The 18393-nt window shown below is 41.1% G+C and overlaps 1 protein-coding gene across 1 annotated transcript in view; it reads left to right on the top strand.

Moving 5' to 3' along the window:
• The first annotated feature begins 598 nt into the window (after positions 1–598).
• Positions 599–18393, top strand: part of LOC107396906 (butyrophilin subfamily 2 member A1) — a 20620-nt gene continuing 2825 nt past the window's right edge. Inside the window, exons 1-6 of the mRNA XM_015976750.3 lie at positions 599–2200; positions 7259–7603; positions 8740–8950; positions 14509–14573; positions 15110–15226; positions 16750–18393. The exon at positions 16750–18393 is cut by the window's right edge and continues 2825 nt beyond it. Coding sequence (XP_015832236.3) covers positions 2134–2200; positions 7259–7603; positions 8740–8950; positions 14509–14573; positions 15110–15226; positions 16750–17354 — 1410 coding nt within the window. The 5' untranslated portion in view covers positions 599–2133 and the 3' untranslated portion in view covers positions 17355–18393. The remainder of the gene's footprint in view (positions 2201–7258; positions 7604–8739; positions 8951–14508; positions 14574–15109; positions 15227–16749) is intronic.

Genomic DNA, 18393 nt, shown 5'->3' with positions numbered 1-18393 from the left:
CAGCACATCCTGAGCTCCTTCAAAGCAATCTCCTACCATCTTTATGCAGATGGCATCCAACTGTACATCTCCTTTAAGCCCCATGAGATGTCTAAGCTGCAGCTGTTACACACCTGCTTAGACTCTATCAAAACCTGGATGGCTGGGAGCTTTCTACAGCTGAATGAAGATAAGACTGAGATCCTCATCTGTGCCCAGGACAAGCTGGTTCTCAAAGTCAGAGACTCTCTTGGTCAGCTTGCTTCTCACACCTAAGCTTCTCTCAGGAATTTTGGCGTGACCTTTGACCCAGCTCTCACCCTGGATTCTCATGTCAGTTCTCTTGTTCGCTCTTCCTTCTTCCATCTCAGGAACGTTGCAAAGCTGAGTCCCATTCTGTCCCGCTCTGAACTTGAGACAGTTATCCACACCTTCATCGCCTCATGCTTAGACTACTGTAACTCTCTTTTCACGTGTCTGAGCAGAACCTCCCTGAACCGTCTACAGGTGGTTCAGAATGCCTGTGCTCGGCTTCTGACCAAGTCCTCCAAACACACCCACATCACCCCGCTTCTCCTCCAGCTTCACTGGCTGCCAGTCAACTTCAGGGTTCATTTCAAGATCCTGGTTCTGGTCTATAGGGCCTTACATGGACAAGCACCATCTTACATTGGTGATCTTCTTAGTCCCTACACCCCCAGCAGGTCCCTGAGGTCCAGTGATCAAAGCCTACTGGTTGTGCAGCACCAGGCTAAAGACCAAAGGTAACATCATCTGCAGCTGCCAAATTCATTTGGTTCTGTGTGGCTTTGCACGGGCACTAAGGTATGTTGTAAGGTTTTTTATGTCATGAAATAAAAGATCGGGACAAATGAAGAACTTTATGTTTAACAATGATGTCTTAAGACTTAGATTTTTCAGTTTCACACATTTAAAAATATCAAAGTGGGATAAAAACACATTTACTATAATGATTAATGCTAAAATTAGCTATGCTGGTTCAAAAATTAAAGCTCTTTGCTCCTTTCCTTGAATTTGTATTCATGAAATGTTTTAATGTCAAAGTGAAGCTTTGGCTCATTTGTGAAGCCACCAGTGAGCGGACTTGGGTATTTAGGGGAGAATCAGAGTATTTTTACCTCTGCTTTTATAAATAGTGTACAGAAGTTTTTCTATATTTCTGTAAATATGAACTCGTTCAAGAACTCGTTGTGATTTGTTGTTTTTGACTCGGAAGTTCTGGATCCAGATCCTGAAAGGTTTTAGTCACTTTAGTCATCTGTAGCAGGAAATTCTAGCATTGATTTAATCCAATTGTTTGTTGTTTCTGATGATCTGTTGTTGTTCCTTGGTGATTATGAGTCAACGAGCAAAACGAAAACACAATACGATTAAAACATCAGTTTGTGTAAATATCTGACAGATTTTTACCCGATGACTCATCCTAACTGTCAGAGCTGAGCTCTTTCAGATGTTTTGGCTTTTCTCCTCAAAAGCTGAGTCATCATGGCGCAACACATTCATGAGTCCGGGCAAATGAACAAATGAATAAATGTCCCGTTTAAAAATCCAGAGAGTAACACACTTACTGCAAACAATAAACAACAGTTTGTTCTTAGTGCAGAAAAAACTGCTGAAGCACCAAAGAAACATTATTTGAACTCATTTAAAGGATTTGAGCTGTTTTTATATGTCTGGCTGATGCGTGAAGGTAATTTAAACAGATCATCAGATTTTGTTGTTTTAGTATAATAAAGATAATCTGAATTGGTGTGGTTTTGTGTAGACTGACTTGTTTTATATCCTGTCGCTGAAGTTAATGACGTCACCTCATGTCGTGTGCTGACAAAATCATCTGGAAAGTCCCTCAAGTTCTACTGAGATCTGGGCTCACGAGCACAGAAAGCGTTTTTACTCTGGTTACATTTGAGATTAAAGACTATATTTAACAAACACATCTGAAAACTATTACCTGATGGAGTCACTTTGTAGATAGTTTTATTGTATTAGGGAGAGAAGCTGTAGAAAGGCATTTCTCCGATTTCCCTGAATACACCGTTAAGCCACGCCCCCCAAAAGCAGAACTTACTGCGGGTTTAGGGAATGAAGTCTGGTCAGACTCTGCTGTAGTGAACTCTTTCCTAGCAGAGAGAAATGGGTCTAAATCAGCTGGTGACGAGGTTTTCTCTTTTATCTGTTCTTGGACTTTTTTCGTTTAAAGGTACGTGTGAAGTAAAATCCTTACAGTTTGGTTTAATGTTTGGTTCTGCATCTACTCTCTTCCATCTCCTCCCATCTGGCAGGCGCTACAGATCGCTGTACACAAAAACTACCAGACACAAGAACAGTTTCTTTCCTTCAGCTATTTCTCTCCTGAATCTGTAGATTCTTTTACCATCCTTTTACTATAGTTTTTAATACTAATTCAGTATGCTTATGGATATGTGTGTGTGTGTGTGTGTGTGTGTGCGTGTGTGTGTGTGGGTATGTATGTGTGTATATGAACATGTGTGTGGGTATGCATGTTCTTATGTGTTTTTAGGTATTTTTATTCTCATTTATTGTGGTTGTTGTATGTTTTAGAGAGCGAACATCTACCGAAGACAAATTCCTTGTAAATGTAATTTTACTTGGCCAATAAATCTGAAATCTGAAATCTGATCTGAATCTAATGGTTGAGTTAAACTACTTCCCTTTTTGAATGAGCTGTAATCTGGGTTTTCTTTCCTGTAATCTGAGCCTGACCAAACCAATGACCTATCAAAATAAAGGTCTCAGAAGGTCTTTGAATGTGCAGGCAGAACCAAAACAATGATCCGGATTCAACACTCAAGATTCAGAGTCATTTATTAATGACCACACAACAAGTTGGTGGAACTTGTTTCTGGTGCAGCTTGACATGCTCACAGCTCTGTGACGTCACAATGTCACAAAAATAAACAGGCAGGGATACACACAATTATTAAACATCTCATTGATTTAATGACTGTATCACTCTTGGGAAAAAACTAAATCTAGTTGATTTTGTTTGTGAAGACCTGTATAGTGTTGCAGAAGGCAATAGTGTGAACGGAGGATGTGCAGGGTGAGAAGCGTGTGAGGGAACTTTTCCTGCCCGTTGTATGATGCATCCACGGTACAGGGTGTCAGTGGAAGGTTGAGTACAGCCAACGATCTTAGATGATTTAACTAAATTAGGTTTATCGAAGAATTCGAGTCCAAATGACCATACCAGACTTTTATAGATGAGGTGAGTATACTTTGAAGGATGGCGGTATAGAACTGTACAAGGATGCTGTGCCTTACTCTAAATGTCTGAGAAATGATATTTTATTGGCTTTTTATAAATCTGTTCTGAATGTTGTTTCCATTCATGGGAGTTACTAATGTTTGTGCCTAGAAAAAAGACTCTGATATGTTACGTAGAGGAATTCCTCGCCACGTTTTCCATCCATCTTGCTGTTCCTTCTGCCGGTCTCACTACCATGGGGAGCCACTCTGCTCCCCATCTCCGGAACTCACTCCCCCCAGACACCAGGAACATCGCCAGTTTTACCCTTTTCAAAACCAAACTCAAAACACAAATGTTTAAATCTGCCTATGACCTCTGATTTTATTGAACTGTTTCTCTCTTTGTTTTATCTTCTTTGCGTTTTATTGTGGTTTTATTGCTGTTTTAATGTATTTTCTGTCAAGTGACCTTGGGTGTTCTGAAAGGCGCTTTTAAATAAAATGTATTATTATTATTATTATTATTATTATAAGGTGGAGAAACGAGATTCTCCCGGGTGAGTCACGCACGCTAACAAGTCAACCAAAGGAACATCCCCATGGCCAAGTAGCCAGGGCTTGTCATCAGTTAGGATACAGTGACAGGATGCTCAACCTGTAACACACGCTTTTATTTTGATAGGATGCCCGAACCTAATAGCAGTCTCTAGAGCAGGATGGCTAATCATTTGGTATTAAACTGCTGCATTTGTATTCACATTTCAGCGTTTAGATGTTACGCTCTAGTATTTGGTAGCTAGCCATACACAATATTATTTTGTAAATAAAAGGGAAAGTTACAGGAAAAGAAAACACTATTGAGCGACACAGCATCAGAATACTCCAGTAGAGAGTATTGATTCTACTGGTTTTAATGGTCCAACCCAACTGTGTTTATTAGATCTTTAAAACACCTGTGCTTCCCCAAGACGTCAGTCAGGACCATGAGGAAAGTTTGTTTATGTCTAGCAACAACATCAAAGATTCCCGAGCCTTTTATAAAGGCCGATACTGTTTTGATCTGATAACAGGATGTAGTTAACTACTGATGCTACAGCTAAAACTACAGCTAATACTACAGGTAGTACTACAGCTAAAATTAAAGGTAGTACTATAGCTAATACTACAGGTAGTACTACAGCTAAGACTACAGCTAATACTGCAGTCACAGGTAATACTGCAGGTAATACTGTATCTAATACTAGAGGTAATACTACAGTTACAGGCAATACTACATCTAATACTACAGGTAATACTATATCTAATACTACAGGTATTACTACAGGTAATACTACATCTAATACTACATCTAATACTACAGGTAATACTACATCTAATACTACAGGTAATACTACAGTTACAGGTAATACTACATCTAATTCTACAGGTAATACTACAGTTACAGGTAATACTACATCTAATTCTACAGGTAATACTACAGTTACAGGTAATACTACATCTAATACTACAGGTAATACTACAGTTACAGGTAATACTACATCTAATTCTACAGGTAATACTACAGTTACAGGTAATACTACATCTAATTCTACAGGTAATACTACAGTTACAGGTAATACTACATCTAATACTACAGGTAATACTACAGTTACAGGTAATACTTCATCTAATTCTACAGGTAATACTACAGTTACAGGTAATACTACATCTAATACTACAGGTAATACTACAGTTACAGGTAATACTACATCTAATTCTACAGGTAATACTACAGTTACAGGTAATAATACATCTAATACTACAGGTAATACTACAGTTACAGGTAATACCACATCTAAAGAAAAATGGGAGATGGCCACCACCGCCATTTTGACCGTGTCACAGGTTCCGTCAAGCCCAGACAATTCCACAAAAGGGAAGAGAGGTGGAGCTGAGGGTGGGGCTGTAAGGCTGGGATCAACTAACAACACCCGGTCGAACGAGCTACAAGCTAACCTGAAGCTAACCCAAAGCTAACGCGGAGGTGGGAGCTAAGCTAACGGAGGTAGCAACCCAGCTACAACCGGAGTTAACTGTGCACAACACCAGAGCTTCTGAGTCAGAGGTACGCCGGGCTGACCGCTGGGTAAAACCGGGTGGAACACAGAGGTCTCCAAGAGCTCCACAAGCCGGCAGCCGCACAGCAGACAAGCGCCGCGGCGATCTGAGATGTTCAGAGCTGCCGCTGGGGAGAACCAGGTGGAAAGGTTTCCATCCCAGAGCTCCACAAGCCGGCAGCCTGCGCAGTGGACAGGAGCCGCGATCAGACAGAGATGCGCCGAGCTGTGGGGAGGGGAGAACGGGTGGAAAACAGAGGTCTCCTGAGAGCTCCACAAGCCGATAGTCGGAACCCAGCTCCACCAACATGTTAAATTTCAACCCATTTTCTAAAGTGCAGCATTATGTTAAATGCACTGGGTTTTACCCTATTACATTTACATTTCATGGTTAAACAGTACATGTTAAAATCTAAGCTCAGCTCGGCAGTGACCTAAAATACATAAATATAATATTACCGGAAAAAATGAAGTGGAGACTCCTTGGACGCTCTATTAGTGTCACGATCTGCCCCTGCCTTCCTGACTGTGTTCCTCTCCTGCCCTGATTAGCCCTTAATGTTCTCACCTGCCCCTCGTTAACCTGCCCATGTGTTCCTGATTTCCCTGTGTATTCATACCTCCCTCCTTGTGCCAGTCTTTGTCAGATCATTGTTGTTTGTCGTGTTGTTCTCGTTGTTCCTGCCGTATCCTGTCATTAAACACATTTTTACTTTATCCGTGCCTGCATTCCTGCCTCCTGGTCAGCTCCACCACACTTGGTCCATCATTTCCACCATCACAACATGACAATTAGTGCAATTAATGCCACAGCAAGTCATTTTGTTTGCACAATTAATTGCACAAATAATATCCAAAACAGAAGACACAAACACAGAGACTCAAAATGCCGGAGCAGTTTCTAAGCCAGACCGAGGCTCTACTGAGGCCTTTCCACGGAGCTAGCTCTGTGGTCACGTGGGTCTGATGCTCATTAATTATACAGAATTTTAAGCTTTTAATACACTTAAACAGAAGAGTGAGAAAAAAATTCACCACCTCAGAGCTGTCATGAGTGTAAACTAGATCATTTAAACCAAAAACATGTCTTGGTACCTGTTGGGTAAAAATTGTGGTAATCAAACAAGAGTTTATCATCGTTATTTACATTTAAATTAGTAATGCCTCCCTCCTGCAGCTAATCAAGGCCAGACTGGACGTCTCCATGGTCCTGCTGTGAAACCTCTTTGAAGTATTCCCTTTTGTCTTCCGTGATAAGTAGGTGTGGTTATCTCTGGTGATGTGATTCCCAATAAAAGCTCTCGACAGCTTTACCTCTGTGTGAGAACAAACCGCCTCTGACTCTGGTGTGTATGTTTCACCCTTTGCAAAGTTGAATTTGTTGATTATTGAATGTATGCTGATTATAATTAACCAAACTATTAATCTAATCCCTCTGTGTATGCTCTGACTTTCTTTGAGGTAATTTTGGGAGTAATATAAAATTACCCAACACTACCAGGCTGTAAACATGTTTATTTCTGCCGTGAAATTGGTATTTTTAACATGGGAGTCAATGAGGATTTGCTCGCTTCTGACACCAGCCCCTAGTGGATGAGGGTGGAACTGCAATTTTTGTCACTTCCGCGTTTGCTTCAATTTTTCACCCGCATTGTGGGGGCTTGGTTAGAACACGTAGCAGATCTTTATCAGAGGAGGAATCTCAAGGCTCATCTCATTAATGCCTGCAGGCTGGTGAGTGGTTTAGACAGGCTGTCTGATCACGAGGAAAAGTACAAGATTGCACAATTGTGTGTGTGTGTGTGTGTGTGTGTGTGTGTGTGTGTGTGTGTGTGTGTGTGTGTGTGTGTGTGTGTGTGTGTGTGTGTGTGTGTTTGGGTGAAAGAAAATTCCTAAATGTTCAGGATTGTGTTTTAATCTCTACATTTTCTATCTTTGCTATAATTCTCCAGCTTATCCCACCGCTCATGCTGAGCCGGTCGTGGCCTCTGCTGGTCAGAGTGTGATCCTGCCCTGCAGTGTGAAGATCTCAGCCACAGATGACATCCAAACAGTGGAGTGGTCCAAGAAGGACCTGAAGCCAGTCGTAGTCTTCTTGTACCGCGACGGCTGTGAGACCTTCGAGATGAAGGATCGGGACTTTGAGTATCGGACCAGTCTGATCATGAGAGAAATGAAAAACGGGAATGTCTCCTTAAGGATCTCCAACGTGAAGCTGTCTGATGCAGGAACGTACCGATGCCTAAAGATCCTGAAGAATGGCACCAGAGAGGAGAGCAGCGTGGAGCTGGTTGTTGGTACGTCGCCTGGTTCATGTGTAAACAGAACCGATACTCAGAGCTCCTTTATGTGAACGAAAGATCTGCAGAGAGGAGTTTTCTTCTCATGAACCTAATCTAATAACACTGGATTTACTGGAAAATGTATTCCTCCTGCAAGCCTGAGCTCCTGCGGAGCGTTTCTTTTGTTGCGCTGATGGCCCATTAACTGAAATGTACCATTGCACATTGCCACATTTGCATTTGCGGTTGCTCTCAGGTGAGGTATCAGTGACCTGGACAAAAACTGAAACCTCTCCTCCATCAGAGTCTGCTTCGTCCATTTCCTGAAGCACGGCCAGAGCCTGTCGCGCGTTGAGGTTCCTCCTGTGTGGCTGTGATCCAGAAGCTATCGTGCTGTGCGTTCTGAGAAATGCCAAGAAGAAATGACTTTCCCTCATGGAGACCTCTGCTTTTATACACATTCAGTGATACAAAAATCCTCCCCCCAGGTTTACCCTGGCTTACAAATGCAAATCATGTTGCCCTGGCAGAACCAACCTGTCCGGCGTTCTAAGATGAGTGAACGGGGGAGAAGGGCCTTGGTCAGGAAGGTGACCAAGACCCCGATGGCCACCTTGTCAGAGCTCCAGCATTGCTCTGTGGAGAGAGGAGAGACCCTTCCAGAAGGACATCCATCTCTGAAGCAATCCACCAGTCAGGCCTGTATGGTAGAGAGCCCAGGCGGAAGCCACTCTTATGTAAAAGGCACACGACAGCCTGCCTGGAGTTTGGGCTCTCAGGCCATGAGAAACAAAATCCTCTGGTCTGATGGGACAAAAATTGAACTCTTTGGAGTGAATGCAACGCTTTGTGTTTGAAGAAAATAAGGCACTGCTCATCACCAGGCCAATACCATCCCTACAGTGAAGCATGGTGGCAGCAAGTGGGAAAACTGGTTTTACCTGGCTTGCAATTGTAAAGATCAAGCCCTGGCAGAATAACACCCCCCAGCCTGGAGCCTGATTTTGAGCTAATCAGCGTGGGCTCAGTAAATCTAGTGATAAACCAGAACTTCTTTTTTCTGCTCCGGTTAACAAGAAGCTCCAGATTTAATCTGACTACCATGTGGAGCCATTCAGAGCTCACAGCTTCGATTGATCTTGTTTCTACAGTTGCAGCGTCTGACCCGAAGTTGGCGCTGCTTCCTGCTGACACCAGAGGAGTGACTGTGGAGTGTGAGGCCAGGTGCTGGTGGCCGTCTCCACAGGTGATGATCCAGGATGAAAATGGAAACAACATCACTGATGAAGAACCCAGAGTAGAGCGTACGAGAGGATGCTTCAGCGTGAAACACAGAGTCACGCTGCTGAAGCGCACCAGCAGGTACCAGAGAGGTTCTCAGCAGATCCTTTAGTGTAGGAACATCAGAACGTCCATCCCGGGTGGAAGGAGATGAATACATCCCATAATTCTTTAAAAATTCTAGTTTGTGTCAGAAATCTGTTCTATTCTATTGAATCCTATGAAGTTTGCCTGCAAGAACATTTTCATCCCACTTTGCTTTTTGGCCATCCAGGTTTCCGTAGCTGTTAAAGGATTCAAAAGTTTTATTTATCACTTGCTCAGTCATACAAGTACAACTTGCAGTGAAATGTAACCCTGAGTCGCTCCATAGCTTGTTACGTTCAACACAAATCTAGCACTGATCTATTTACAGACAGATAAACAACATATCAGGGATTGAGGTACAATATATACATATATATATTTGTATGTGTGTGTGTGTGGTGTTATACTATCAATGTCTTTTGTGGTTTAATTATGATCAATAAGATTTGATTTGATAAATATAGAATATCAACCTGACTGATCTTTGAATGTTTAACCAGAAGAATTAGGATTCTTTCTTTATTCAGGGATCGTAAGTACACTTCGTATCAATTCACACAAAGTCAAGTTTATTAAAATAAGAAATTTATTTTCTAAACTAATTCTAAAGATGACAACCATGAAAGAACGATGAGTGAATGACTGTTTGTGTTGTAGTGTAATGTGGTGTGTCAGAACCCTCGTATCTAGAAGAAACTGAGTTCTGAGCGGGATTGAATTTGGTCTGCTATGTAGTGTAATGGTTTATGCTCTTTTATGAAAGATGAACCATTCTACATATTAATTTGAGATATTAATTTTTAATAAATTAATAACCAAATGTTATAGTTTTAAGAAGACTCAAAGGTTGTTTTCATCGATAAACTGACGATAATATCCGTGGGTCTGTGTTTCAGTTCAATGAAGAGACAAGTTTGAAAGTTAAAAGTTTTAATTCTTCAAATTAAACTAATGATTTTGAAATGACAAGCATAGGAAATAACAATCAACATTGGCAACTTTGTTGAACAATCCTTAACAGTTGATATTTTAAACTTGCTCAAATAGACCTTGTGTTGAAGAAGAAGAAGAAGAAGAAAATATCATTTCTATAGCGCCTCTCAAGATAAAAATCACGAGGCGCTTCACAAAAACAAAAACAAAAAATAAAAAAAGTTGTAAAAATATAAAAAAGCATTTCGAAAATGTTGAAAAATATATTGAAAATGAGCAAAAACAGACAATTGCGATTTAAAAGAAAAAATGTTAAGAAAGAGAGAGAGTGAACACGAAAGAGGGAAATCAGTGGATCCTGAGGAAGGTGGAATAGGTGGGGAGAGCAGAATAAGGAGAGAGTGGTGAAGAAGGTCGTACAAAAGCCAGCTTGAACAAGTGAGTCTTCAGCTGCTTTTTAAAGGAAACCACTGAGTCCACTGATCTCAGGCTCAGGGGGAGAGAGTTCCAGAGTCTGTGGGCCACAGCAGCAAATGATCTGTCAAGCTCTGAATGGGTGAAAATTGAGAACGAGGTGAGATGAATGCGCGTGTGCGTCTGATTTTGCTTCAGGAAGAAACAGGTGTCTGAGTGAAAAGTGATGGTTTGAATAAACTTAGGTTTTGTTGGAAAAGATGCATCAAACGCTATCTATTGTGTTCTGCCTCACCGTACGAGGACCCTCGTTCAGATCCGGACCTCAGGAGGATGTTTATCCAGGTCACACCTTGACTGGCAGAGGAGATGAAGGTGTGCGACGATCCGGTCCAGAGATGCCCCCCGGTACACGTTGTTGGAGCGTTTGCAGATGCGCTTTCTTAAGTTTAATTTACTCAGAAATCAAAAGACTCGGGACGAGTCTGTGTTAGCGGTTGTAATTCGGCTATCCTGTCTGTCTTGGCAGGAATAGCGTGAGGGGGGGGGGGGGGGAAGGAGCCGCAGCCCCGTTCCCCGTTGGCGTTTGTTCACAAGTCCTCCCTCTTTCGTTGTCAAACACGGACTGAATCATGAACTGAAACTTACCAAAAGCCTTTCTCTTCTCAAAGCAAAACTTGTGCGTCAGCAAATGTGTTTTGAATTTACTGTGAGAGTGTGTGTGAGTGAGTGTGAAGGTCACCACTAAAACATCTTCAAAACATTACTTAATTAAGCATTGCCTCATTATAGTTATTATGATTAACCAAAGCATAATAATAATTCATTTGATTAAAATACATTTATAATGAGTAAAATGGTAAAATGATTATTTAGCATTAATAAACAAAGGAAGCGTAAGACTCTTTATTATGACTAGCTTTCATGAGAACAACATCTTCTGGCACTGCAGGTGGCAGATGTTATGGTTTGCAGCAGACTCTTGCAGACTTCATGTCGGCAAAGCTCTCACTCTGTGGGTGAAAGTTCTGCGCGACCCAGCTTTGACCCAGCCGGGCCAAATGCAACCTTTGGCACAGAAAACCCATATTTCCTCGCGTTACAGATATAAACTAGAAAGTTGGTTATTTATAAAACCACATCAGACGCAATCTTGCTGTGTCTACGTACCCCCTTTCAGCGACCCGCTTCGCGGATCTGGAGGTCAGGGAGGTCGGCTAACCTCTAGGCACCGAGGTTCAATAGATTAACCGCAGTATCGACTACTCCAGTCCAGAGATGTTGGAACTAGTTTGTGTCTAGAACAGCTATTTCTGAATAGCTGAAGGAACCATGTTGCTGTGTCATCTTGGACAGCTCGTCAAAGATGCGGTGGTTCAAAGAGTTTTGCTCCGGCTTTCCGGTCCAAAGCTCTGCTCAAACTGAATCACTCAGGAAGTGATTTCTGTTTTGATAATTGCCATATTATGATTACATGGCCAACCAGAATTTGGCATGTTAAGTGGTTTTACCAAACAAACCTCAGAACATCACGCCTTCTTTCAGATAGAAGGTTTTGGTTTGTGGATAAGCAAATTCTCATGAAATTACTTTAACCTTGTGTCATATGGAGATATGCACGTGTGTTTGAGTGTGTAAGCTGTCAAGTCACGTACACTGATTAAATATATGGGTCATTGCGAGAACACATTCAATTCCTCCATATTAATTTAAGCACAGATTAATCAAAACATTTCATTTAACACCTTGTCCATTCATTATGATTAATTACCTCATATTGTTCATTTCATTATATGATAATTTTCTAAAAGTTCATCTTTCTGTTCTGTGAAGCAAAGCAGTCTGAGGCCCTGTCCACACGTAGCCGGGGATCTGCCAAAACGTAGATATTTTTCCACGTTTTGGCCTGTCATCCACACGAAAACTGAGTTTTTTCACACGAAAACGGATCTTTTTAAAAACTCCGGCCAAAGTGAAGATCTGCGTTTTCTCCGTTTTGGGTGTCTGCGTGTGGACGGACAAAACCGGAGTTTTAAGGTCCGCAACGCCACTTTCCACGACAAAAAAAAATGCTGACATCACGTGTGCGACCTGTGTTTACACTAGCCGACAGCATGGATGCCCTCAGAGCTGAGCTCGCTTTATCAATTGTCCAAGCGCTTTTTGCTTGTTTGTTTTTGCAAGCAGAATTACTGCTGCTTGCGGAAGACCACAGACGAAGGACGAGGTTAAGAACGGGGGAAGTACTGCCGCCTACAGGTCTGGCATGTCCTTAACAACATATTTATCCGGGTACGTGTGGACAGAGTTTTTTTTTAAACGCGGTGGTGTGGATGTAAGTTTTTGGAGGGGCGGATATTCGTTTTTAAAAAAACCCGGCTACGTGTGGACTAGGCCTGAGATAAGAGGAAGCTTCAAGAGAGACCTTGGTGAAAAAAAACAATGTGTTAATTATCGCAACACTGTAGAACCTTCTTGATGAAAAATGACCATTTTTGGACACTACATGTACATATACATACATACATACATATATATATATGTGTGTGTGTGTGTGTGTGTGTGTGTGTGTGTGTGTGTGTGTGTGTGTGTGTGTGTGTGTGTGTGTGTGTGTGTGTGTGTGTGTGTGTGTGAAGTAATGAAAATCGAGCTGACATTGACTAGTCGTTGATGACATCATACACCTGAAGCGGCTAAAACTGACGATGGGTGACTAAGCCTTTTTTTCCGAAGCATGGGGGGGGGGGGGGTTAGTTCGCTTGAGTTTTTGACAATTAAAATTGCACCCGTATTATTTAAGTTAAACACATCTCTTTTAACAACGGTAGTTTCTGCATGTTGCTTCACACACACACACACACACACACACACACCCCCGCACAGCGGTCACAAACTCACTGATGCGCTTGCAGCCTCTCAGAGTTTCTGCTCTAAACTTAAAATTTTTTTATTTCATTTTCTGTTCCTCACTTCTGATTACCTTCAGTGGTGTCTGTTTGTTGCAACCATCAGGTACAAAAACGAACTTGTTTTTATTTGACTATTTTTCTGTCCTGTCTGTGTTTATTATCTTCCTGCATCTCCTCTCAATCCTAAAGAAAAACTGCTACCTGGGTTCATATATATTCACCTCATGAGTTACCTTTGAAGTGCAGTTCTAAAAGATCTACCGACCGCTAAAACAGCGGAGTGTGCGCTGTGCGCCGGCCGCACCGGTGAGGTGCGTCACCGGAGGACAAAGCAGGTGATGCGCCCCGCTCCACAGCAGCAAAACGCATCAGGCACAAATAAAAGACAGAAAACATAAAAGGAAATGAGCCGACATGAACGATCGCATGTTAAATTTGTTTTTGAGATGGCGACACCTGATTTGATAATGTTACTGTGGCCGTGCTCAGGACGCAGATGTCTGGAGGGAGCACGTCAACGATCAGAGCTTTGCATGCGCAAGCTGGTTAAGGTTAGGATGGGGGTGAGGGGAAGGTGAAATTGCAAGAGGGTAAAGGTCACAAATTGGTTAAATGTCAGTTTTACGGCGGGCGTCAGATACTGACGCTCTGGCACAGCGCGTCGCCTCCCAACACGCAGGGGCTCGTCACCTGCTGTCTTTTCCGAGGACTGCATCTTTTCTTATCACGTGACAGCAACTAGTCTATGAAAGGCATAAAAAGTCACTACAGAGCAGTGAAGTTGACTAGTTGATACAACCCCTAATATATATATATATATATATATATATATATATATATATATACATATATATATATACATATATATATATATATATATATATATATATATATATATATATATATATATATACATATATATATATATATATATACATACATATATATATATATATATGTATGTATGTATGTATGTATGTATGTATGTGTGTGTGTGTGTGTGTGTGTGTGTGTGTATATATATATATATATATATATATATATGTATATATATATATATATATATATATGTATGTATGTATGTATGTATGTGTGTGTGTGTGTGTGTGTGTGTGTGTGTGTGTGTGTGTGTGTGTGTGTATATATATATATATATATATATAAGTATGTATATATACTGCTAAATTATATTTATATATAACACTCTTGTTTTAACTAAAATGAATGCTCACATAATGATTGAACATTTCTTACAACTAAACAGGTAAATTTAAACTTTATTATATTTCATTACAGAGTCGTGTGCAGAGTTCACCAGCCAACGGTGAACCAAAGCAGGACTGCAGAGATCTTCATCCCAGGTACAAAATGTCATTTTTTAAACCTTTAATAACAATATTAACTTTGGAGCTTTAAATCCTGAGTCAGTTGGGATTTCATTTAAGTTTGTATTCAGCTGTCGTCATGGACGTCCAAAACGACGTCCATGACTACACCTGTAGTATGTAGTCATGTCGTATTGACACTTTGGATAAAGTGTGCCCTTAGGGGTGTACTCACTTTTCTTGCCAGCCGTTCAGACATTAGCTGCACACTGATTACACTCTAACAGTGTTTTGTGTCTTTATTGATGATATAATAAAATATTTTCAAATATGAGAGGAGTGTACTCCCTTCTGTGAGCTCCAGTAATAATTCAGGGTTTCAAACTGGGTTTTGTTTTGTTCTGCATCCCATAGTTGCACCGACTAATCTCTCAGATTCTGTTGTAAAAATTATTTTTTCATTAAAAAAAGTTAACACCGTTGACCAAAAATTTTAAAGAACAGATTTCTTTCCTCCGTGATCTCTGATGTTATTTTGTGATGTTTTAACACAGTACTTGGTGCTCTTTCAGATATGTGGATGTGTGACAGCTCAACGACCTACGTCTGCGGTACAGGAACAGCGTTAGCTATATGTATAGTCGTTGTTGGAACGGTACTACTGTTACGGAAGAGATGTTGCAGATCTGGTGAGTCACAAAAAACATGCCTGTACCTGAGTGTTTCTACTGAGTAAACTCGTAAAAGATGACATGTTTAAATCGAGGTCCTTCAGCAGCAGCATCTACAGAGGAAACTTCCTTTAATCCTTCAAAATAAGACTCACAAGAATAAGCTCAAAGCTTATAAAATAGTTTACTAATAGAATTGACTGGTTAAACACAAACAGCTTGATTTCTCCAATTATTTTTAAAAATAGATGACTGCAAAACATTTTCTGAAAACAGTATGTCACCTGTTTTTTTATTTATTTATTTTTGTAACTTTTGAGTTACATTTTAAAAATTAAGTGTTTTTCTTGTGTGGCAGAATTTAGGACAAATCTGGATGGAAGATCTCAGAGGAAAAGAAAAAATATATTTAAACATCATCAACTATGATTCGTTAGAGTTGGATCCAAAAAGGACTAAACAGTTAAATCAAAAGAATCATAGTAAAGTTTATTTTTTGGGATTAGTATTGAAATCACAAAAGTAATAAAATACACATTTTTACCAGAGCTGGGTCATATTACAGTCCAGTGCATCCTGCAGGGTGACATGTAGAAGTTACTTGATGATCTTGTTTTGGCGAGTCAACATGCAGCTGAAGATGGAAAACAATGCAGTTCATATTTAGGCTCATAATACATGATTGTTTATTTTTACCATCATTCTGTTTTTTCTCTAAAACACAAACTTCATATGGTTAAAGTTTTCAGCTTGTATGATGCCTAAAATATCCAGAGTTCACGTTTTAAGGAGCCTGCAGACAGGAAAATACACCAGTGGGTGGCAGTGTAGCACAGTTTAGTGATGATCAGGTAAATCACACTTGTCACACAATGACCAATAAAAGCTACCACAATAAATGTTCAGTCCTGAGTCGGACTGAGATGGACTGGCAGCATGTCCAGGGTGCTGGAGATAACCAGCAGTCCCCACGACCCTGCTTAGATAAGCGAGTATAGATAATAGATGGATGGATGTATTTTTTGTTGTAATTCAGACACAAAACACATGTTAGCAGCAACTACTGCTTCCTCTTGACCAAAGGTGAAGAGAACATGGATCAACAGGACTGCTATAAAAGCAGAGAAGAGGTCTGAACTTGAAGTCAGTGAGAACAAACAGTTTTTCCCCCCAGCAGCTTTTATGACTAAAAATAGACCCGTATGGAAAGCCATTGGTGGGCGCCGCCACACAGAGCATCTGGAAGTTATACTGAAAAATGGTGTTGCGTTATAAGCCACCACTGTGTTTTGCCCTCGTTCTGCCTTCTTTACTTGCCTGTATGACTTTAGGTTCCAGATGTGTGATTCGGAAGAAATGACAAAAGCATAATAGCAAATGTGATCAGATCATGTTAGCAGTGACTGTGCTTGCTTTTGTTTCTGTGATCATTTGAATAAAAAAAAGTCACATTCTTTTAAACTCGGTAAAACCAAAACCAAAAACAATTCCTCCCAACTTTTAAATGTTTTGTGTTCCAACAGTTTTTCTTTGTTTTCCAGAGACGATGAAGGTATCAGACTCAAGTGGTTCATTTAAAGCACCTGAAAGTCTGAATTTATTGAGTTCAGCCGACGAGACAATGGAGTCCCAGAAAGAAGAGGTGGCTGACCTCAAGCTGGAGAACAGAAGGAAAGATCAAATCATCTGTGATCTACGGAAACAGATCTCATCTCAGCAGCTTTTTCCTCTCCTTCAGCATAACCCGCCAACCATGATCCAGACCTCCTCCACCTTCTCCCTGGACTCACCCCACCAACCTCTGGACCCCCACACAGACCCCAGAACCCCTCCTGGTGATCACAAACCTACACAAACTGCTTCCAAACCACAAAAAGCTGTCAAATCCCCCCAAAAGAACAGCCTAAAACATGGGAACCAAAAACAAAACAATCCAAGAACCCAGACACATTCCCGTAACAGCAGCAGCTCTTTGGCTCCTCCAGATTCTCCAGTCAGTGATCAGTCCAACACACACGTCCGCATTCGTTCTGTGAGTGAGTCACAGTCTCACAACGCTGGCATCTCTCCGCTCGATCGCCCTTCAAGTCTTCCATCATATCGGAACCGTTTCAGTCCTCTGAAGAACGCAGGTGGAGAGATGTGATCTGCTTTAGTTTGACTAAATGTGGCATCACATCACTAATGTGTTGGTGAACAAGGTGAAGTGGTTTAAATGATGTGATGTTTTACAGGAAACTGAGCAGTAAGATGGCCTTTATTTGATACAGCTCCTTCTAGAGTCCTGGAACCCCCCAAGGCTCTTTACTTGCCCAAGGACACAACAGTAGAATTCCCAGGAGCCGGGATCGATCCTAGAATGTAGTTGAAGAGTCTAAAGATCTAAATCACATCAGCACGATTGCAGCTCTCGTCTCTTTCAGGCCTTGTTAGCTCTGATCAATCAGCTGATTACATTTTATGTTATATTTCCTTATGGGCTCCCGTAGAAGGAAACATGGCATCGCCCAGAGACTCGGACCCGCTCCCATTGATTTTAGACCTGACTTTTAAGGTTATATGTTACAAAGTCAACATTTTGAAGGATGTTTACAGAAACTTCTGTTCTCCACAATCAATAATATTCTCAACTCCAACCCAAACTCAACTCAGAAAACCCCCTCAAACACTCTCTGTGAGGAGTTTGCAGCCCACTTCAGAGGGAAGGTAGACACCGTCAGATGTAACATTTTATCCTCTCGACGTAACACGGTTTTAGACACATCTGAGAGTCTACCTGAGGAAACACTGGACAGCTTTGTCCTGGTTGAAGCTGAGAGTCTTGATAAAGTTTTCTCCTCAGTGAGAGCCACCACATGCGTCCTGGACCCTATTCCCACTAGGTTTTAAAAAAAAAATGTATGATTCTTTTAGAGATGAGGTTTTAACCATGATGAATTGCTCCCTTCAGACGGGGGTCTTTCCTGCCGCTTTTAAACGGGCGGTGGTGAGGCCCCTGCTGAAGAAGAGCAATTTAGATTTTAATGACAAACAATTATCGACTGGTATCCAACTTACCATTTTTTAAGCAAAATTTTAGAAAAGCTTGTTTTAATCCAACTCAGTGATTTTATCAGCACCTATAATGTCTTTGAAAATGTTCAGTCTGGCTTTAGGGTGAACCACAGCGCCGAGACAGCCCTTCT

Source organism: Nothobranchius furzeri, chromosome 2 (genome assembly GCF_043380555.1).
Source record: "Nothobranchius furzeri strain GRZ-AD chromosome 2, NfurGRZ-RIMD1, whole genome shotgun sequence".
In the NCBI taxonomy this organism is placed as follows: Eukaryota; Metazoa; Chordata; class Actinopteri; order Cyprinodontiformes; family Nothobranchiidae; genus Nothobranchius; species Nothobranchius furzeri.
The sequence above is the reverse complement of the archived record's forward strand: the minus strand, read 5'-3'. Positions and strand labels throughout refer to the sequence as shown.